The sequence below is a fragment of the Phalacrocorax carbo genome, chromosome 10, assembly GCF_963921805.1.
Source record: "Phalacrocorax carbo chromosome 10, bPhaCar2.1, whole genome shotgun sequence".
Taxonomy (NCBI): Eukaryota; Metazoa; Chordata; class Aves; order Suliformes; family Phalacrocoracidae; genus Phalacrocorax; species Phalacrocorax carbo.
Window position 1 is genome coordinate 8,178,749 of NC_087522.1, and position 22,664 is coordinate 8,201,412.

A 22,664-nucleotide genomic window follows, 5' to 3' on the forward strand; every position below is an offset into this window, starting at 1 on the left:
TTGAAATTGAATTGTCAATGTTGCATGAACAAAATAAAATATTTTGCAGAAGCAAAAATAATAAAGATGTACCTCGGTACAACATCTTAAAACCCATTTACGTTTAAATAAATTCTGGAAAAGAGTACATTCTTTGCCTTGTAATATTTTTTAATTATTTGAGGGCTACAATACAGTATACTTAAATAAGCATTAAGAAACTGCTTAGCAAGTATGAAAGAAGAGTAATCTTTTACTTTCCTTATCCCAAGCACGCTTCTTTAGAGAAAGAGAAAATAGTGCACCCCCATTTGAGAGCAAAATGCTTTTATGACTCAGAAGCCAGCGAGCTCTACCTTATCCTACAAATGCATAACAGAGTTAAGAAAAAAGTAAATAAGTAGGAAAACAGCACAAAAAATTTTAGCTTTCCCCATCCTCTCTGTACACAGTTGGACAACCCAGTGCTCATCATTTGGAAGTCAAGGATTCAAGCACACATGAAAGAGTTTATTTGAACATCAGTGCTGTTAAAAGTTACCAGCAATATACTGCAGATTTTTTACAGGACCGTATGAAATTCAAGACTTCTTCCCCTGTTTTAAATATTCTTGACAAAAGAATTAAGCTACTTAAGATTAGATAATACTCAACTTTTGGCAGGGTTTTTTAATTTGCTTTTTTGGGGGAGGTGTTGGGGTTTTTGTTTGTTTGTTTGTTTTTAAAGCTCTTTTAACGCCAAATTCATTAGCCGTCCCTCTATTCTCTCTGGACAGGAGAGCTCACTGTTTCATTGCCAGAATTCTGCTCCTACTTTAGAAGCAAGCTTCTCGCAAAACTTCATGCTTGCTTTGTCCATTTTTGTCCAGAAAGCATATAGATCTCTTTCAGACAACAAACTAGCAAGGCCACAGGGCTCCATCTACTTCTGAATCCAGCAGTCCTTTCCTTCTCAGTTCAGCAAAAGGCCCCTGACAGAAGTTACCACTCACTCAAAAATCTTCCAGCTGACCTACTCACATGAGTGCTCCAAACCAGACTGGAATTAAAATGAACCAATTAGTTGGCAGCAGTAACCTATTAAATCAGCACAACTAAATTTGGACGATGTGTACCCACATGTAGACAAGGAGCATTTCTGAAACATGGCCTTCCACCCAGACCAAAGAAATTTTATTTCCTGTAGCTGGCAGCCTATGAAGCAATGTGATTCAACATGGAAATTCTTTTTACAACATTACTACAAGATTTTAATGCGATGTTGAACAGAACCTGCCAAATGAGCTAGCTGGACAACTAATGAAGCTGAAGACCAATGCATGAAGCTTTGAGGTACACTCATCAGTTTACCTAATAGAATCCACTCTCCTTTTCAGTAGAACTTGTATTGGAACTCCCTGTCCAATGAGAAATATCATATACTTAAAAGACTAGATTCCTTCCTACTTCCTTCCCCTGATACAAATCAGAACATTTAGTAATTTCGTATAGAACTGACAAAGAAAAGGTAAAGCTCACACTGGCCAGAACCTACAGTATTTTTCCTGAAGGTAGTAGCATTCACCTGAAAAGTCCCGCACTAACAACAGACTTCTACAGGTTTTGGTTCTTTGATATTAATGCTTAAGCCATGGGGATGTCCAGAATTTGCTCAGCCTGTTCAGAACACTACTCCTCAAAGAAACACCAGCATTTCTAAATACACTTTTCCCGTACAGAGCATTAACAGTTAGGTCAGATTTAAAAAAAAAAAAAATTACTATGAAAAAATACAGGATTGTATTACAGTTGACAAAATTCCATACCACATTTAACTGAAAAGAACACTTAGGAGACTATTTCAACACTTCTGCAAATAACTTAATGCAATAATATACCCACTGAAAAAGGTCCTCGCTTCAAAATCCACTGAATGTTAAAGATCTCCAAGTACTGCAGTGCAATATGCATTAGCCCACAAAAAAAACTAAGCCACCTGATCAATTTTTAAATAGCTACCTCTGTACGCCACAAACAGAACGGATTCAGGTAAACTATAAAAACTTTAAAAGAAATTCAAACCAAAATGCACTTTCTGCAACTTTTAACAAAAAAATACCATTACGAAAATCAGTCAGTACTATACAGTAAAATATTTTATGCTCACAATTACTACAAGTCCTGAAACCTACTGCAAAGTAACTGGCAATAAAAAACTTTTCATTCTTACCTGGAGAAGGGGAGTATGAACATGCGAGACAACGTGAGGAAGCCTTCGCCATTCTCGAATAGCTAAACTACTCGCCATCTCTACCAGACGCTCAATGAAGTTAAGCTGTTGCTCTTCCGGATGGCAGATTGCTAAGTATCCTCTGTACATATTCACTTTCCATGCCATCTCCTTTGGACAACTCAACTCCACCTGATAATGAAATGGAAAAAAGTCTAGTAAAGATTACTCTCCCTCAAATGTAGACTTCTAGAAATTTTATTTTTTACAAGCTTTCTTAAACAGTTTTATTTTTTATAAAAGTTAGCTCAATTCCTAAAAGTATCAGACTGAAGTATCAACATTTCTGTCATTAAAGGAGTTTCAGCTCTTAAAGTTATTGGCAAGGGCAGGCTAGCACATAAATTGCAAATTCAGCACAAGAGCAGAAGTGTCTGCGTACAACCTGCTGTTAGGGTATTTTTGTACTGACAACTGTAGTGTAGCTGTGAGACAGCTGAGCAAGCTGAAAGCAGTCTTGCAACAGGAGCATGAAGCTTACTGCAAACCAAGTCACCCTGTATAAAGAAAAAAATACGCCTCTCAGCAGATAACGCATAATACCTCTGAAATGCTTCAGGTGCTCCAGAACAAGTAATGTCAACTTCTCACTTAAAAGGATCCTGTCCCTATACGTCAGCACATTATGCCAGCATTATACTTCCTAACTGCCCGCTCTAGGACATTACTAAGTTTATGAGAATAAACGGTTAATAATTTAAGTCATCTACAGCTAATCTTCCCATTTATATCAAAGTAAGTTCTGAGTACAGATGCAAAGTCAGGTCATAGTGCTAAATAGTTTTAAAACTTTTTCTTAAAATCCTGAAACAGTAGAAATATGGCAACAAAACACAACAAACTACTTGAATTGTCTAGCAACTCAATTCTGTGAATATTTTACAGTAAACTTGCACTTAACCAGTGCTCACTAGCTGACACTGCGGGCCTTAAATCTACAACTTTTCACTCCTCTCTATTCTGCTTTACATCAAACCTTTTACGGATTGATATGCAACAGAGAAATCCCTCTGCATTATCTTCCTGTTGAAATACTGTACCTTAACCATTACAATTGTTATTTCTGTTATCCTCAACTGACTTTTACGCCTGAGCCAGCAAGGAAAAACTGCCAGGTAGCAACCTTACACTTACACACTGAAAATAATCTCTTTCTTTATTACATTATCTACTGGATCATTAAACACAATGGCAATGTGAGCAAATGGAAATGAGTCTTGGGTCCTATCAAAGGCTACTTGCTATTTTAATAGCTCAACTTTAATACGTAGATCATTGTAAGTGTTTCACAAAGATTTACAAAAACTGATTCATATTTGCCATCTTTCCTGACTCCTCTCCTGAATCTACCATGGAACCTGGTAACAAACAGCCACACTAGAGACCATAAATAAAACTGGAGTAGTGAGTATAGCAGCAAAGAATCAATTACTCTTTCATATCCTAATATTTATGCAAACATGTGCTGACACTTTTATGAGAATCTGAGCCACAAAAGCTCCACCTATGGCTTCAGCAGCACCTTCTCTTTAGTCGTTTAGTAAATGTCTCATTACTGAAAATATTTAATATAACTGCAGCTAAAGCATATCAGCATTTACTCGTGTCACTTCCACTGAACTTGCAAATCTCCAAAACCAGAACCTGTCAGACATGATCTATTTCATTCTGTTGAAATTCAAGGTTTATAATATACTGTAGAATATGGTTCTTATATTAGGCTTTAAAGGTTTCTCAAATAATATTATTTCTATAATGAGCCAATGAAATCACATACTTAAATAGGACGCAAAATACCAATTGTTATAAGAATAAAAGTTAATTAAAATGTAAATATAACCTATAAGATCATTTCTGTAGCATATGCAGGTTGCTACTTACAGATTTGGCTTCACATGGGCTGCTAAATGATAAAATCCATCTTTAGAGACACCTATTTAGTTTGAACCATCAATACTGCAGATACTGAAAAATTCCATTTCAAAAATTGCAACGGTTGGACACCTTTAATTTAGGTTCCATCAAAAGACAACACTACCTTTAATTAATTAAACAACTTTTACTGTTTTCATAATTAAGCCTTTAAAGCAAAACATACTGATTGTATCCACCTCTTTTCCCTTCTGACAAAAGAAAGCATTACAGAACAATAAACATACTACATTTAAAAATGTACTAGTCAGTCTGATTTTGAAGAAAGTAAGAGAGACATACAACTCAGCATATTCATCACGCGAGACTAGGTTGTCACAATAAAGCACGCTGTTAGAGTATTTTGTATACAGGAACTTAATCCCGCAAGATATTGAAATTCAAGGATGCTCAGCATTTTTCATAATCGTGTTTCATCTTTTGCAAATATTACTAAACTAGACAGTCCACTGCCAATTTGGCATGTAATACTTCTAATCAGTAGGTATTGGTTCGAAACTTAAACAGCACTGATGAAACTAGAAACCCCAGTTAACTGAGAGACTAATTCTTCTGGCTCTCTCACTGCAATATGAAAACACACTGCCTAAGGCTCTGCTCAGAGCTTTGTCAGTGAAATCGTATTTTAAATATGCGATTCACCCCCTTATTCCAAACTCTGACATCTTTGGCAGAGTAATTCCAGTGTGACAGTAATGCCACACTATATAGGAACAGTACAGTGAAGATCAGCAAGCTCCTTTCCACTTGTGATTCAATACAGTATTCTCACCTTTCAGACTTCAGTTCTACATCTATTTTATGTTTCCACACTAACTAATCACAGATGAACAACTCTACAAAGAAAAGAGGATATATTTCCTTCAAACAAGAAAAAAAAACAACCCGCCCCCAGAAACAACCACCTTAAAAAAACCTTCCATAAAAGTTAAAAAAATACATACAAAGTTAAAAAAAAAAAACCAACCCAGAAAAATCTACTGATTACTCCAATACAGAAGTCTGTCATTTGTCCCATGACGGCTGAGATGGCTGTATAACATGACATTTTATAACAACCTCAAGAACAATAACCACTAGCTTATTCACATGAGATGGTTCCTAAAAGAGTTGGGAAGAAGATGCCTAAGAGAGGATAAGGAGGAAGTTATCTAAATATGGCCTTTTCTTTTTTTTTTTTTTTTTTTGCATGTGGAAGAATTCCTCAAGATTTGCTCTCATATAAAAACACCTCCCTATGTATTTTCTGTTGCACCTTTTCAGAAAATGAAGGGTCATTTTCAGCATGTTTCCCTAACCATTTAAACTTCATTCACACACACAAAAAGTGTATGAACACTTGGAAAGACAAAAAAAACTCTTCCAGATTTAATCTTTAGAAATGTTATTTTCTGTATCTACTGTGCCCCCTGCCTTCAGACTGTTCTGTAACAGCCAAAACTGTACAGAGCATTCATTCATCAAGCACATGGATAGCACAGAATACGGTCTCATGAGTGAAGCCCAGGAAAGGGCAAAGAGAAGGTTAAATGTTTTACAAGTGCATGTTGTTCAGCAAACTGAATTACAAGCAGAACACAATAACGAACTCCATAATGAATCAGGAAGGTCAACAGCAGGGAAGTACAAACAATACATATTATCATTTTCATTTGGTAACGGATAATCTCCTCACTTGCCATACACAAGTTCCTTAGTTTCGAAAAAAGCAGCTAAGTACTGTGCACAACATATAGCAGGCAGGTCACATCTACGCTACTTCAGTTGAAGAATATGCCCAGAAAGGCTGTGGTATCTCAAATTCTTAAGAGATACTAAAACTCTACTAAACAAATCAACCTAATCTACTTGGGCCCTGCTCTGAATGGAGCATTGGACCAGATGACCTCCAGAAGTCCCTTCCATCTCAAAACTATTTTATGGTTCCGTGAACTTTACATTAAGTTATAAAAATATAGTCATCAATGCATTAAGCTTCTGAGGAAGCCTTGGAACATTGGAAAACTCCAAACTCAAGTCCATAGAATATCAAATAAGAACCTTACAGGAAACAAACACTACTAGCAGTTCAACTTCCGCTAGCAGTGCTATCTCGAAGCCTCAGCACTCTGTCGTGAGCATATGTACCTAGAAGTCTGTACAATCATTATATTTAATTCTAGCACAAAACTTATCACAAATTGTCACAATTTGAGACGAGATAAAAACACTTTTTAGCTTTATTTCCTTTCTTCAATACAGACTGTAGATTTAAACAATGTCACTTCACAAAAGCCTACTCTTAAGTGGTCTCGGTATTTTTACTCGTATGCTTTCTAGTAGAAAAATTATACACAGAAAAAATTGTTTGGGGACACATTTGAAAGTCAGTCATCTAAAAGCTAAGTGTGCTCTTGTGCTTATACATTATGATTCTATTTATTTTATAAACCTACTTTTGCAGAATCAAAGTTTTTTCCTCCCCCAAAGTAACCTATCCCTTACTGTAATCGCAGTGACCTTGTTCAAGTCCAATATCGATCTCTCTCCCTGTCAATTCAAACCCTGTCTCCTGAACCCAGTCTCATTGGTTCACCCTGCAACATTTAGTTCAATGCCTCTTCCCTCTCTACTAGCTTTACAAAAGTCCTTTATACTTTCTCAAAGGAAATCACATTCTTCAACTTCTTGCTTCAGTCTATTTATCCAGTTAACCCTGCCGCTCCTAGTCAAATTTGTACTCCTCCATTCTTCTCATTGCTTCCCAGTCTCAGGCTCATTGCCTGAGGTTCGTTACCTGGTCTTCCTGTTCCTCATCTCTCATTAGAACTCCACTTTCCAGTCTTGACTACACTGGCTCCAACCTCTGGTGCTCCCAAGGTATTTTAAAATTATATGTAATGGATACATTGCAAAAATCAAATGAACCTCACATTTAATGGAACTAAAGTAGACTCAAAGTGAGAATAAAGTCAGAAATCTAGCAGTTAATTTGCAGCAATAGTGAAGTATTTGAGTACTTAAGAAGAAAGCAAAAGAGGACAGATACAGGAAGCAATCCACAGACAGACAGTACAGAAGAACATTGCTACTGAAAGAACAACAAACCTTCTATCATGCTTCTGCTAAGCATGAGTATAAAATCCAAGAAACAAGAAAACCAGCATGGGCCAAGTAAGTAATCCCAATACATTTCCCACCACATAAAAACAACATCAAATTTGCGACTGTCTTCATTAAAACATTAACTACTGGTATAATCTGCAGTGTACACCAGCCCCACCAACCAATCAACATTGAAACTGAGATTTCATGTATTGCTTTTTCAGGGATTTTTTTTAACAAGGATCCTGAAACACAGCCTTACATATATTCCTCGGACACACTAAGGTATTGAATGGATTTCCTGACCCTCACATTTGTATACATGTCTTAATCCCCCTTCATGTGCTGCAGAGATGAACAGAATAAATTGCGTTTAGCAGTTATAAATTTGGACAGTAGAAGTTGAGAATGCTTTGGCTCTGCCCTTCAGGTGCTAGACTAAACAAAACCAGAGGCAATGGCCTTTTGCCCTTTTACATCTGGAAGCATAGTTACATTGCCCACAGACAGGGAGGTGATAATAGATGTATTTTCATAGTTTATTCCCTTTCACAAAATGAACATTTTCTCCTATAAAGGTGTAAAATACAAAAAAATGTTCCTCCCCAATACTACATTATTTTAAATAATACCATATACTTGCAAAGGTCCAATTTTAAGTTTCTCCACATATCCCTGCTGGCGCACACTTCTGTGGCAAGCATTTGTTGCTTTTTAAATGATTCATTAGTATGCACCCTATCTTTCCCCTGCCATGGCTAAATTTCTTACACGGTACAGCTTTATAAACAGATATAAAAGAGAACTAAGTTCAACTGTTGAAATGACATGCTTCAATTGCCAAAATACCCAGCTGTGTGCCCAGACATCAAAGAAAACTTCCAAAGAACAGTTCACTGTGTCTGTGAAACCAACTGTAATGCTGACTTGTTAGAAATGTAATCAGGAAAATGAACAAAGAACCTAAACATTAGCATATAAGCCCTCACTCACCTGCACCAGAGCCTCCTTCATAGCAGTCCAGTTCGAGACCCTCCACGCACATTCCAGTACTAGGTAAGGATTTATATGACCTTTTGACTGGCCATATTCTGTCAAAGGTTCCCACTGGTTCAATTCTTTTGAGCAACTGAGAAAATCAAAATCATTGCTGATGCGGTTACAGAAAAAAATTAATTTTGTTCATTATAATAAAAGCAACTATAAATGTTGTGTATCAGATTATCTGCGTATTTGTCTATTAACAGCTTTGCAAGCCTGCAGAAGTTACATCCAGATGGGAATATTATTATTTATTACCAGTTATAATACAGAAATCTGAACTGGGAAGAGCTGCATTTTGTGTCTCCCAGAACCACCATTTTAAATAGGAAAAACAAATTTTTGTTTCAGCCTGTTTCCACCAACAGCAAATTACATTTTTACAACAGTTCAGGCATAACACTTCTGAGGGTTTGTTAAGGGAGTAAAAAATAGCTTTTTTTAAAAATTCTCTTAAGTTTCCCTTGTATCTGAGCTAAGTCCTGAGCTAAGTTGACTCTCATAACTAAGGCTTTCGACCAGCAGGGTATTTTACTTCTGCTGCAGGGTAAAAATACTTGTTCTACATCAGCTTGAAGGTCTTACCGAATCCAATGGTCTTCCCAGAGCTGATACTCAGGAAAGATTGAAGGGGAAGCATTGTTCCGTTCATGCTCTTTTTTGGCCTTTTCCATTGCTTTTTCATAAGTTTCTTGTGCCTAAATAAAATTCAAACATTTTATTTCTCCACCTGCTATATACACATTAACTCAACATTCTTTTCTTTTAGGGAAAAAAAGTAATAAGAAAGCTTTTATAAATTCTAAATTTAAAAAAAGTGAAGCGTGTGTTAACTCATTCCTGAATATAGTCACTATTTGGCGGCTTTACTAATGTCATGAAAAACTGAGGGATGTGCTCAAAAATCTCACTTTATCTAGGTATTACATAGCCTTAAACTACTACTTTTGCCAGTAGAGACGCTGTGGCACTTTATCTTTTAGAAGACTGTAGTGGTTTATTAATATTCAAAATATTTGCTTGCTGATCAGAATATTCATCCTGACAGCAGCACTACTCAAATCATTTCTAATATCAAGTGTACCTGTTCAAAAAAACCATGTTGTTCATAAGCAATAGCTGTTGCTGTCTCTGGGAATTTACAGCGTTTCTGCCACAGTCCAGCCCACATATCCTCTTCTTGTAACAAAGAGTAAAGCTCAGCAAGGGAATCCAGTATTTCCTAGAACATTAAACACACACATTTCTCCACAGTCAAGCTGTCATTATAAAGCATAGTAGGTAGTAAAACCACATATTCTACACTGAGGCAAATTCAGAAAGACATGGAAATAGAGAAGTGTTTATATAAACTCTTCTAAAACTCTAGAAGGCAAGTGATTAGTAACAACCAAGTACTGAGAAGAACAACACTGCATTACATGACAAAAAAAAACCCTATGGCTTGTACATTGATTCTTGCTTGTCTTGCCCAATATATCAGATCGATCATAGAAAAAAAAAATTGTTTAACAAACCAACAACTCAGTCTTTAATGTAAAAAGAATCTGTAATATTTCACTTCCTCAGCTGATCACAAACATGCCAAGGTAAAACATAACTACCTGAAAAACTACTAAACACAATGGAACCTGTTTACAGGGAACGCAGTTTTGTTTAGCTAATCATTCTTTATGGGCATATACCAACAGGCTTGATTAGGAAAAGCATACTCCCTTTAAGGGAGACAGAGACAATACAGACTTCTACTCAAGATTTAAAATTAGGGGCAGAAATAGTTTTATCTCATTCCACAGTGCTGCAGAGAACTAGTGTCAAAAGCGGATAGAAAAGAATGAGAAACAGGGAGAAGTATGAAAATACCAATAACAGATGAAAGACAAGGATCAGAATTAGGTAAGACACAAAGTAGTCAGTGTTGTGTGTTTGTGAATTCAGACACTTGCAAGGACAGGAATTTCTTTGCTGAATTAAAAAAAACCACAACACTACTTTAACAAGTTTCAAAATACAAAGATTTAGAAGTGATTGTCCCTTTGTATTCAGCACTGGTGAGGCCGTACCTCAAATACTGTGTTCAGTTTTGGGCGCCTCACCACAAGACAAACAAAAAAGGTGAAGGGTCTGGAGAACAAGTCTTACGAGGAAAAGTTGAGGGAACTGGGATTGTTTAGCCTGGAGAAGAGGAGGCTGAGGGGAGACCTTACCGCTCTCTACAACTACCTGAAAGGAGGTTGTAGTGAGGTGAGTGTTGGTCCCTCTTTCCAGGTAATGAGTGATAGGATGAGAGGGCACGACTTCATGGGGAGATTTAGATCATATACTAGGAAAAATTTCGTCATAGAAAGGGTTGTCAGGCATTGGAACAGGCTGCCCAGGGAAGCGGTTGCATCGCCATACCTGGAGGTATTTAAAAGTCGTGTAGATGTGGCACTTAGCAACATGGTTTAGTGGTAGACTTGGCAGTGTTAGGTTTACGGTTGGACTCAATGATCTCAAGGGTCTTTTTCAACCTAAATGATTCTATGATACTGTTGTACTGCACTGTCACTGTGTTTTTCTCTTCACATTTCATAAGGCATTTCAATTAATACAGCACTACCTGCTGAGGAGGAGTTATGCTCTCCTGCTCATAAAATTCTGTTGTCTGTTTAGGCTTTATCTGTAGACTCAGTCCTTTTTCAAAGGCTTGATGTTCCAGCATCAGTGTAGAACGAAACCAGAGATTGTGAGTTTTACCCAAGTATTTCAGGACACAAGGTCTGATGGGAATGGGAGGAACACACTGTGACATTGCTTCCACAAAGCAATTCAGTGCACTCGGCTGGCAATCTCGCTGTACTTGATGGCTACCACTGCACAAGAAAGGGCTTATTTCACCTGCCAGAGCCTAGAAGAAAAACATATAAAGGATAGTTATCTATTCATTCAGATTCTTCAATCAGAGAATTTAAATTAAAAATCTTGTTAATACAGGGAATCATCATTCAAGAATTGTATTTCTCTTTTTAAATTGAAGGGCCCTGTTTATTTCAAAAGATGTACTGATAGGGGTATACAGCATTCACTAGTCGCAAAGAATGGCAAACTTCTCGGAGCAAGTGAGCAAGTCATTTATCACACAAATACATTTTCCTGAAACACCAGCCATTTACAAAGAGGAATTTGTAAGTGAGGAAAGAGATTCTCACATGTTGCTGTCTGTCAGACAAGATTTTCCAAAGTCGTGAAAAAAGCTGTATCCAAGTCTTCTCTGCTAATGGTATAGAAATATGACATAACTGAACAAAGGCACTCAGCAACACTCCAGTCTAGAAACAAAAAGGAGAAGATTTATATAAATGGGAAAAAAATTACAATTAATACTATGAAAAAGAGTTCACAGTTACACAGTTGTTTAAGCAGTAATGCAAATGCCTTTTCCAGCCAACATATCAAAAATGTTTCCTTTTGCAATACAGACTACTGTAACAGTAATTTCATCGCATTTTCCTGTTGATTGAGACTGATCCATTACTGAAACCATTTAAGAAGAAAAAAAAATTGAAGGAAAAAGGAAAGAAGTTGATGACTTTGGTAACAGGAATGATCCAGTTAATTGGATAAAGCTGTTACTACAGCAAGAATTATTTCAACATTGCTTTCAGCTAAAATTAACTGCTTAGAAATAATTTAAACATAAGATGCCAACACACTTATTGATCCTATACCCTGATTTTGCCATCACTATTTGCTTAACTGAACAGTTAAAATACAGTTACAGGTAGAGGAGGATGAAATTTGTAGGAAAGAGGTAAAGTAACAACTAGCAATTGAAGTGAAGGCTTCAGAGCTTTTTACCTTATGCAAATAGGAAATTACATCAGATTATAAAAGATGTCTACAAAAAAACAGCTAAAAAATCAGAAGTGTGAGATTAAAAATAAAAGAAACAAGTGTGTCAGGTCAGTTTGAAGATTTCAGTATTAAAATTGTTTGTCAGGAAACCAACAACCTGCACCAACCTTCACTTCTCGAAGAGAGTCAAGAAATTTGTCATGCCGGTTGGTCAACATGTGCAGCTGATTGCCAATGTCCTTCTCAGAAAGTTCCTTCGTTTTAGGTGTGCTGGTCTGATCTCCTGGAGCTAATTCAATGTCTATTTCAACATCCTATACAGAGGTAAACAGCAAAAAGTATGCAAATATTTTCTAAGTACTTTTGCTTTTTTCCAAACAAATACAAAATACCCTTCCAATCAACTTATTTCAGGTCTCTCTATTTTCTGCTAGTTCAGGTTCAGATACAGAATTGCTAGAGTGCTATAGCAAAGAAAAGGCTAAATGAAGGATGGCAAGTTCAGAAAAACCCATTCATGGTTAAACTACAATGTATTAAACACAAGATACACTGAATAATTGGTACACAACATCTTCAAGACATATTCTCCAAACTTATTTCTTGAGAAACTAGGAAGAGCTATATTCCATCAGAAAGATTTCTTTTTCTACAGTATTTTCGGTAAGTTACCTCATCTTTGGATTCACTGTTTTCCCTTTCACGAGGCTCTTGTTTGACGTGGGTTACCATAGCAAATGCCGCTCTATCATGACTATCAGCAAGGTTGATAACGTTGGTGATAGAGGGCAGCATAGCACCCTGACAGCTTGTCCCAATTGTAGTATTTCTCTCACACACTGCCAACAGGAGCTAAGACATTAAAAAGCAAGGAGAGATTTTTAAATATATATTTACTGTAGTATTTCAAGGGAAACATCACTATGGCTTAATATTTATCAACAAGCTAAAAGTTGCAATAATATGTTTAAAGCCTTTTTACCACCTTTATTCAATAAATACACTAATTCATTCTCATCTTAACCTGATCACATTTTGTCACGATTTTGAAGTTCATGACTATACTTTCAAGATTGTTTTTCAAGCCTCTCCCCATTAAAATGAAAGTCCTCGCAAAAACGATGTGGGAAAAAACCCCACAATGCTGTTTTTTACATCTCTGGAAGGAGTTCTAATTCATCTTGTTCTGAATAAATTCTGTTAGGCAATCCCGCCTAACAGTTGTCATACCACCAGAGCAGGCGCTCTAGCCTTAACAGTTTTTCTTGCAGACAATTCTATTATTTCTATTATTTTTATAATCATCATTTACAAGAGATGGATTTTCTTAAGAATAATTAACCTGATCATTAAGCATTTCACAGAGAAAATAGATTTTAAACGTTGATATTAAAGCTACTTCCCAAGCATCAGCATCTCAAGATTTAGACACTGAAATTATTTTTAAGCACCACTGCAAGTATCTGAGGCAGCAGACTTGCTATTTTTAGCCTTGATACAGATAATACATAATACAAGACACACATTGCATAAAGCTTTTACACACAGCCAAGAAAAACGGGGAATAGAAACATGTTTCTCAAACTATAATTGTATTTCTGACACAAATAATTTCCCTACCTCAATGCACTGTTTTATCCAAAAGTGATTTCCCATGGCTTCCCAGTTTTGAGAACAGGTCACATAAAGTAGGCGCTCATAAACACGACGTTTCATAGAATTGTCGAAGACCTCAAAAAATTTGGCTCGTATGAGCGGCTGGGCACAACGCAAACCCGAAAGAAATGCTGGCTCAAGTTTAGCAGTAAGTTCACTACCAGAAAGATTCTCATCCCTAAAATGAATAAAGATAAAATGGCAGAGACATTAGAAAGAGAAGCCTTCTAGGTTTTGTATATAAAATACTAAAAAGCAAAAGAGGTGACATTCTGTAGAAGCCCACATGGTGTGGCATGCATCCAGGTGCAGCATTTTGAAAGAAAGAGCAAAGAAAATATTGGTGCTTGTTAGAAAACTGCCCCAGAACTATCGTAAAGACTCTTCCAGGATAAAATCATATCATAATTGTGAAACAGTTTCAGCTATATCTGCATCTTGTTTGAAATGCCAAACAATATTAATTGATAGAAGACTTCTGACCACCATATCCACACCAGGGCTTTGCACAGTTAACCAGAAAACAGGACAGCAGCAAAAAGTGACTCAAAATAATGTGAATCAACAGCACAAAATTAAATACCCAGCATTTTTGATAAGTTCTTTTAATTACTTCATCACATTATAAAACCTGCCAGTTTAGCTAACAAAGTAAGTCTCCTGAAAGTGTAATTTACAATAAATTTCCAAGGGGTGGGGGTGGGGGGCAGGAAATCCTTATACCCTACAGATGTGAAAAGACAAGACAGATTTGGGCCATCACAACAGTGTTTAGAATACAACCAGCTACAAGGTATTTTGGGACAGGAAAAGGCTGGGGAAATGGAGATATTCTAGCGGAGCCGAAAAGAAAATTCTTTCTAAGGAACTTCTGTTTTCAAATTGTTTTCCATTAATATGTATTGTGGTCTCAGCAAAATGAATTTACTTTGCATTTCAGAAAAAAAAACACCACCAAAACACACAAAGAAACCCAAACAAAACAAAAGAGAGGAAAAATCACTTCATTCAGTCCTAAAAAAGATTGATGGCATGTTATAAAGGTCATATATGGTACAAATTATGAACCAATAATCTGCAATAAATGATTAATTGCTATAATTACCTATATACATAGTTAACAAGGTCTAAGAACTGGGCATTTAATTCAAGGTCTTCTGGAAAACGTTTTTCAATGTAAGTCATCATTTTCACTAGTAAAATGGACTTCTCCCGGAGAGTAGGTGTCTGTGTTAAAAAAAGACATGATTAATTTTGTCAATTCATCTTAAAACATGCAGAGAACTGGCGCATTCAAAGTACACCTCAGCCATCCTTTATATCACTCTCACTTCTAAACTACTGAAAAATTGCTTGGTAGAAGGTCATAGTTCTTAAAAAGAAAAATAACTCAAGCATTTATCCTTCTAATATATGCTAGAGAATTTTAAAATCATGACTAAAAACAGTTTTAAGTTGTTCAATGATTACAAAAATCTAACGTATATTTTTTAAAGTGTAGGTCCTTTTATACAGCACTAGATTGTCAAGTACTCAGCTCTAACAGAAAATATGGCAAAGTGAGGAAGCCACAAATTATTACAGGAAGAACACAACTTAAACTGGCATTAGTCATCCTCCTCCTGAACAGCCTCTCTATCCAAGTTAATGTGAAACATATTTTAAAACTCTTACTTCACAACAAATCCTCAGCAAAACAGTATTTGAGATCAAGCACCTAGAAAATGCTAAGCATCTTTAACTCCAGCTACTTTCACAGGGGATGCAAAATACTCCAAGGGCATCTAAACATATATAACAGATCCTTACAAACCTCACTGTCAAAAACTAATGAATTATAATGGTGGCTTAGAGTTATTTACTATTTGAGAGCAATACTGATCTTATCTTCTCAATTTACCTGATTAGCTGCCATTGGGGAATTGTTTTTCACCCACTCTTCCACTATTTTTACCACTGCACGAAGAATTTTGGCATCAGTAGATTTTTCAATGAGAGATGTTAGAATAGCTTGTATAAAATTTTTCCGCATTTCCATGCTCATCACAGCCAGGCGAGTTTTTACAAGATCCAAGCTTAGCATGACCAGTTCACTTGTACCTGCTACGGATGCAAAAAAAGGATTAGAGTTGCGTATGCACCTATAACATGCCTAGTAAAGAAATTTTCAAGATAAGCTACTGTAATTTTAAAAACCAGCAACAACAATATCTGTTACCTGGGAATATATCCCTAGAAATAATGTTTTCAAAATTACTACCTTCCACTCCTAAACAACTGAGATAGACTCCTTCCAAAAAAACTCAAATCCATTCAAAATCCTAAAGGCAAGCCTGGGTGGTTTCATTTCAGTAAATCTTTGGTAAAAAGTATTACAGAAGCCCAGTACTGAAAAACTGCAATTAAACTTGTGAAAGAAATACTATATGATGCAGCACATCTAGTCTGTTCTGTTAATTTCCTGATTTGCTTATCTGTTAAGTTTAATAATTTTCCAGTTGTTTCTCGGCGTTAATAAAATTTGCACGGTTCTCATTTACCTAATTAAAAAAGGGATGGGAATCTAACAGCAGCAATTCTTTCTAAGTATTTTCTTCAGTAGCTTATTTATTAATAAATTATTGCTGTTCCCTAGTACTGAGTTTTCTTCTACAAGAACATCTGATTTTTTTCAGTGACTCATGACCTAATTCATTTGATGACAGAATTGTACAGACTGAAATAGATGCTATTTTAAGATAAAAACAAAAGCATCAGCTCCAACAAGTTAATTTTACAAACAGTTGTTCCAATATTATCAAATAGGAAGGAGTTAAAAAAAAGTGAAAGCACAGAACAATCAAAAAAAGATTCAGCCCCTCTCCTCTCACCACTAAAAACTCTTGAAGAATTTCAATACTTCTATATAAGCTGTAGCTCAACAAATATTCACTAACCATTCACTGAAATGTTTGGGTTAATACTGACATCAATGTATCAAGCAGGTAACAGGAACTCCAAGTGTATTTTTATCCTTCAAGACTTCAAAAATATTTCTCACTAACGCTGAAGTATTTTTCAACATGTAATAAGGTACAGAAAACTCTACAAAATCATTTGAATCCCTTCAGGATGAAGATATTTGAATACTTTACAACACTTGTAATCATTAACATCCTTAAACTATATTATGTAATACCTGTATTTGCTTCTGCAGTTCCTGCTGTAGCCTGTGGGTTTAAGTGTTCCCTGACCATCTTCTGCAGAGATCGCATAAAAACTGAAATCAATCTGTCAATATAGCTGGGATTGTTACTGCATGCAGACTTCAGAATCATTAAAGTACCTATAGATAAAAACAATACTTAAGGAAATAAAACTTTTATTTAGCATGACCTGAGTGAGATACAGGTTTTCAATGTGGATGTTCTCGTTCTATGAAAGAACACAGGAAAATGTTCTAGCTGTATTTTGTCCTGCCATGAAAGAAGCATGGGACTACAAGTTACAAACACTAGAAATCTGGATAGATCTGAAGAAAAGTTTCAGTCTCAACTTCAGTCTTTAGTCTAAGACCAAAAAGTTACTTTTGCATTAATCAAAATATTTGAAAGTTCTGTATCTAAGTGTGTGATGGAGGGCAAGGGGGCAGAAAGGGTGGATAGAAAGAGAGGGGTTAAGTGCAGATACTTCTCCAAGTCCTTTGGGGAAAAAAAAAAAATTATAGATATAGTCAACCACGCAAAAGGAAACTACTCCTGATGTTGCACATTTGTTTTGGTAGCAAAACATAGCAAAACTTTTACATGAATAGGCCTGGGTTTAGTAATTCAGAATAAAAAAATTTTTTAAATTATATCTTAGTTTTCTAATCTAGAAACTTTATCAAGTTTCATAAATCAGTTACTATAGATTGAAAAGTCAAAAGCATTGAAACAGGTAATTTTGGCAGTTTATGAATGCACTATCCCTACAAGACCACAGTCCCTTCACATGCAAACCAATCCGTTCTAGAAATAGCTATGCTTTAAAATACTTAACACTTTAAAAAGTACACACATCCTGTCAAACCATACCCTCTAAGAAACCTACAGCTATCCCTTTCCTTACTGCAACTTCATAATTCAAGAAAAGCCTATAACAATATTTATAGAAGTGTGCTTTGTTCATTGAATGGGTGCTTCAAAAGTTTTTATTTCTTTTCCTGCTCAGATGGGGACAAGATTTGGCAGACAAAGTTCAGCCTCTTAAACACAGAATTAATAAGATATGCACCACCTGACAGTTAGACTGTAGTGCTGCTTGTGAGAGAGCTCTGGACACAGTGTAAGTTAGCTTGCTGGAGAGCACATCCCGACATCGACAAACAGGCAATTCCCAAAGCAGTATTACAACTATCTACACAGATCACAGAGTAGCATAGAGAGGGACGTTTGCCATTTAAATCAGCAAGTTTTCCAAAATTGTGCAATTTCAGGTCTGTATTACCAACACAACCAGTTCTGGGCCAAACTAACTGTATTATTTCAATATATATTTGTAGTTGTAATATGTAGCTGAGCTCTCTACCAGTTAAGTAAGTAGAAAGAACACGAAAAGAAGAACATTTCAGCTCTTCAGAATGGTATATGCTAAAAATTCAGATTTGCTCACTCAAGAAAATACTTTTGTAATTTCTTACTGAGAATCCAAAATCTATAAATACCTACGTCTTCCTACACTATTTAAATCATGTGACAAATGAGGCTTTAAAAACAACTGAAAAAGAAAGTGTAAGGCAGTAACATGTAAGAATGTTTACACAGATTCTCTGAAATATTCTATTGTACCTCAGAGTAGTACCCACAGGATTTTGGTTTTTCCATGGAACAAGTTTCCAGTTACTTTTACTTTGTATTTTGTTTAATCTGAATGCTGCGTTCTTTTTCCTGTGCACTTTGAATACAGAAGGTTTCTGTCTAGCACAGCTGCAGCTCCCCACTTTCAGTAATTGCTCCCAAGTCAGCTACCAGGAGCAGACAGAATGCAACGAACCCCCTAGTCCCTTTCTTCATGGATGACAGACATCCCAAGCTTGTCTCTCAAGTTAGCTCCAAACACTTCCCACAGCTTCCTCTGCATGATATCAGATTCCAATTTCCTTACGGAAAATAAAAGCCTGGGACAAAGATCATACTCATTAAGAAGAGCCACTCTACATACATCTACTAGAGATGTGGGAAACTTACCGAAGAGCTGAGAAGGATTAGCATTAGTGGCCTTTTCATAATTAGTAAGTCCTTCGTAAATAACCTTTCCAACTGCAGCATAAAGGCACTCCAGCTCTTCATACTTTGAAGCTACACTTGAGGTACCTGCAGAATTTAGAGTTGTGTTTACTTTTGGTAATATCAGCCACAGAACAAGCAAGGAACAGTTACACTGCGAAAATACAGTCATCCATACCATCATGGGAACTTTATAATAACTAAGGTAACAAGCAGATCCCTCATCTATATAAACCTTTTTATTATACAACTAATGTCTCTTCTATAACAGTGTACCACTACTTCTAAATAACTCATTTTGATGAGAAGCCTCAGATTACTGATTTTTTTTTTTTTTTAAAGAAAAGATTATCTAAATTAGTTTATATTAAGACACGGCATATTACCTATCATCTTTCTTTTTTACACTCTATCTCCTTCCTTGTCTTGGCAAAACAGCAAAGCTTAACTAAAAAAATTGCACTTCTGAAGCTGAAAAATTATAACCGCAAGAATACATTAAATTTATAGCATGCATTTCTGGAACCAAAGTTATGACAGCCACCGGTTATTAAGTTTTTATGTCAAGGGATAATGATGTATTCCACATGATTACTTATTTCAGCTTCTCTTTTTTTAAACAGAGGTTGAAAGTGCAAGCTAAAATGGACCATTAAATGCAGGAATCATAAAACAGAATATTAGCACATTCCAAAGAGAGTCTTCACCCTACCCTTAATTATTTAAGTTATGCAGCAATAAAGGATAAAAGGAGGAAGAAAATACAACATACTTGGTTCTGTAGGGAAAATACCCATCAAGCGAGAAAGCAAACTGTGCACTGCTCTCAAAACCTTGGTGTTTCCACAAGTCATACAAGCTGCTACGCCTCGTTGCAGAGGTTTGAAGCTGCTAAGGATAGCAGGGGGCTGCAGTACAGTTAACAGGAAACTTAAGACCTCCAAGCCAGTGCAAATGTTGGCAAAGTTGGCCTGATTGGGTTGTTCCTAAAGAGAATACATATGACAATGCAGTAAGCGAGGGAAATCGCACGGGTATGGCATAGATCAGTAAATCCAGATCAAATCTGTTGAAAACCTGTAATGAAGTTGAGGTTTCTACACCAGCAATGTTTCATGTCAATCTTTTTGATAAGTCAAGCAATATAAAACTGTAAAATACAAGGCACTATAAAATCTTTAACCATAAAAATGTTACTTAAGCATTTACAGTATGTTCCTTCTGATGTTTCTTGTGATTGTCAGTTTTGAAAGTTGCCTGCAACCTTTCTGGCTAGAAATGGTTTCAACAGAGGATAACGTTTTATCTTTTTGTCAACATCTTTCAGAGCTACAACAGCGAAATGATGATGAAGGTAGTAAATTAGTCTGCTACAGAAGCTTTATTATTTTTTCTGAACCTCCTGAATAACTGGTGCCTCATAGCACAAAATTAAGATTTAAAATTCCTGTACCAGAAGGCTTATATCTCTGTATTAAGTAAACATCAACCACATTCACCCTCCTCAGGTCTGAGGGGTTGTATAGTGCGTTTATTTTGAGGTGGGGGAAGGAGAAGTGAAGTGGGCTGTTTCAATTTTGGCGCACTCTTAGATGCAGTCCACTTCATCCACCTTCCCCAGATTCATGAAAGGTTTGTCTGAAAGGCAGAGAAAAAAGATAGCAGCTCACGATCTGGAAGCATGTGAACTCTCTGAATTGCACTAAGTTAATTTTACACCTCCACCATCTTCCCGTTCCAGAAAGGGAGGACAATGATGGTCTGTACATAACAAGCAGCTCTTCTTCAGCAGTCAGCATGTAGATAGTCACAACTTGCTCTGTCTTCATCGCAGAGGACTCACTTGAAGTCATGACTCTTCAGAAGTCATACTGCTGTTACTGCACAGTCTCCATCACTTGGCACTTAAAGAGCTTTGCAGTTGTGCATTGTGTAAGCGAGGAAGATGAGTAGGAGGCAATCTTTGTGCTACAATGGTTGGAATTGACTGCAGTTCTTCCTGTTGCAGGCTACCAAATGCCAGCAACAGGAAAAAAATTATTAGTTTTAATGGCAATTTTCACTCACTCACTTGGGAAAAGATGCATAAAGCAACAAATATTAGCTCCCTGGAGCACTATCAATGCTTGTAAACCCAAAACAAATGGAGCCACATCAAAAATTCTTCCAACAGAAGGAGAGGAGGATGAAAGCAGATACTTGCCCTTTCAAGGACTATCTCTCTAAAGACAACAGCATCATGAAAGTATAGCAAGTACATTTAGATCAACATTTGGTAAAAATGGGCCACAGTGAATTTTCGTGTAGTCTTAGGCATTTTAAAAGTTTCCAGAAGTAGGATATATTACTCCTTTATTCAAAGAAACAGAAAACTATCATCAAGAGAGCTCCTAAAAAGTTAACAGGGTAAGAGTTGCTAGTCTATTAAACCGTATAATAAAAATTACAATAGATGTAGAAAAAATTATTACATGGCAAAAAGCATACAAATAGCATACAGACAATAAACAAAATATGTTGTATCATCAAATATAGGAAGCTAGCCTTCAGTGAACTCCATATTATGATAATGTAGTCAGAAAACTAGAAACCAATACAATCAATTTGTAAACATTCATACTAGCAAAAAACCCAAACAAACAAAAAACCACCACCAACAACAAAAGACTCCAACCAGTAGGCCATGCAAACAAGCAAACTAGAACCTATTTCAAAATCAAATACAGGAAGTTAGTCCACCTGCTCCTAAGTCTATTTTAATATTTGTAAGTACTGCAGCTATACAAATTATAACCATCAATGCAATGCACATACTTAATATTTTATGTATTTCACTACAGAGAAGAAAAGACTGTAAAAATCAGTATCCAGGTATTGTTAGTATTCAATCAAATACGTGCTAATGAAACCTAAAGACCTACAGGACTAGAATGTTACCTACCACAGTCATTAACAGCTTATCAAACCACTGCAACTTCAGTTCTGATTTTGGCCACATGTCTGGTCGTAAAGCTGTTTTCAGAAGGTTAACACAGCGTCGGGACAGCAATTCCCCAGGAGATCCAGCAGTGTTTGAGTTGTCATTTACCTAGCAATTAATCAGAGTTAAGAAAATGACACCCTTTTGTAACCAACTCATTAATTTACTATGCACTCCAAGCAAGCATATAATTTCTTATTCCTGAAATGGATGAGCTTAAGTAGTTTTATAGTACAGTCACAGAGTATTTAACTGCATAAAAAGCTGACAACTAATAGTAAACATCAGAACTGGTATATAAACTGCTAGCTAATTACCCCATATCACCCATCAAAGGTATATTAAAAAATGTAATCCCATACGTTATTACTACAACTCTGAACACACTCAAGATGGTAATCTTTTCTGTTTGCAAGGTATCCATAAACATACACAGCTCTTTACTCAGTTCATCTGTATACTTCAAGAGGACATTTATCCTGTGCAATGGGCTGTGGTGTATAAAATCCCATGTTATTTACCAGCTGAGTCTGCTGCAGAAGCTGAAGCCATAAAATTTGTCACCTCTGAACTACACCCACCCGACTGATTTTTCCCACTCCAGAGAAGCTAATTCTTAACAAAATTTGGTGAAAAGCTG

At 36.3% G+C, this 22,664-nt stretch overlaps 1 protein-coding gene across 8 annotated transcripts in view; it reads right to left on the reverse strand.

The window, feature by feature from the left end:
• The window catches only part of TRRAP (transformation/transcription domain associated protein), a 102,525-nt gene that overhangs the window by 32,546 nt on the left and 47,315 nt on the right, over positions 1–22,664 (reverse strand). For all 8 annotated transcript variants that reach the window (XM_064461692.1, XM_064461697.1, XM_064461695.1 and 5 more), the window contains 15 exons: positions 21,986–22,132; positions 19,817–20,030; positions 19,006–19,131; positions 16,977–17,123; positions 15,699–15,901; positions 14,904–15,025; positions 13,763–13,976; positions 12,815–12,994; positions 12,310–12,456; positions 11,497–11,616; positions 10,908–11,195; positions 9,390–9,527; positions 8,891–9,003; positions 8,258–8,393; positions 2,189–2,380 (listed from right to left, as the gene is read on the reverse strand). In XM_064461692.1, the coding sequence (XP_064317762.1) occupies positions 2,189–2,380; positions 8,258–8,393; positions 8,891–9,003; positions 9,390–9,527; positions 10,908–11,195; positions 11,497–11,616; positions 12,310–12,456; positions 12,815–12,994; positions 13,763–13,976; positions 14,904–15,025; positions 15,699–15,901; positions 16,977–17,123; positions 19,006–19,131; positions 19,817–20,030; positions 21,986–22,132 (2,487 nt within the window). The remainder of the gene's footprint in view (positions 1–2,188; positions 2,381–8,257; positions 8,394–8,890; positions 9,004–9,389; positions 9,528–10,907; positions 11,196–11,496; positions 11,617–12,309; positions 12,457–12,814; positions 12,995–13,762; positions 13,977–14,903; positions 15,026–15,698; positions 15,902–16,976; positions 17,124–19,005; positions 19,132–19,816; positions 20,031–21,985; positions 22,133–22,664) is intronic.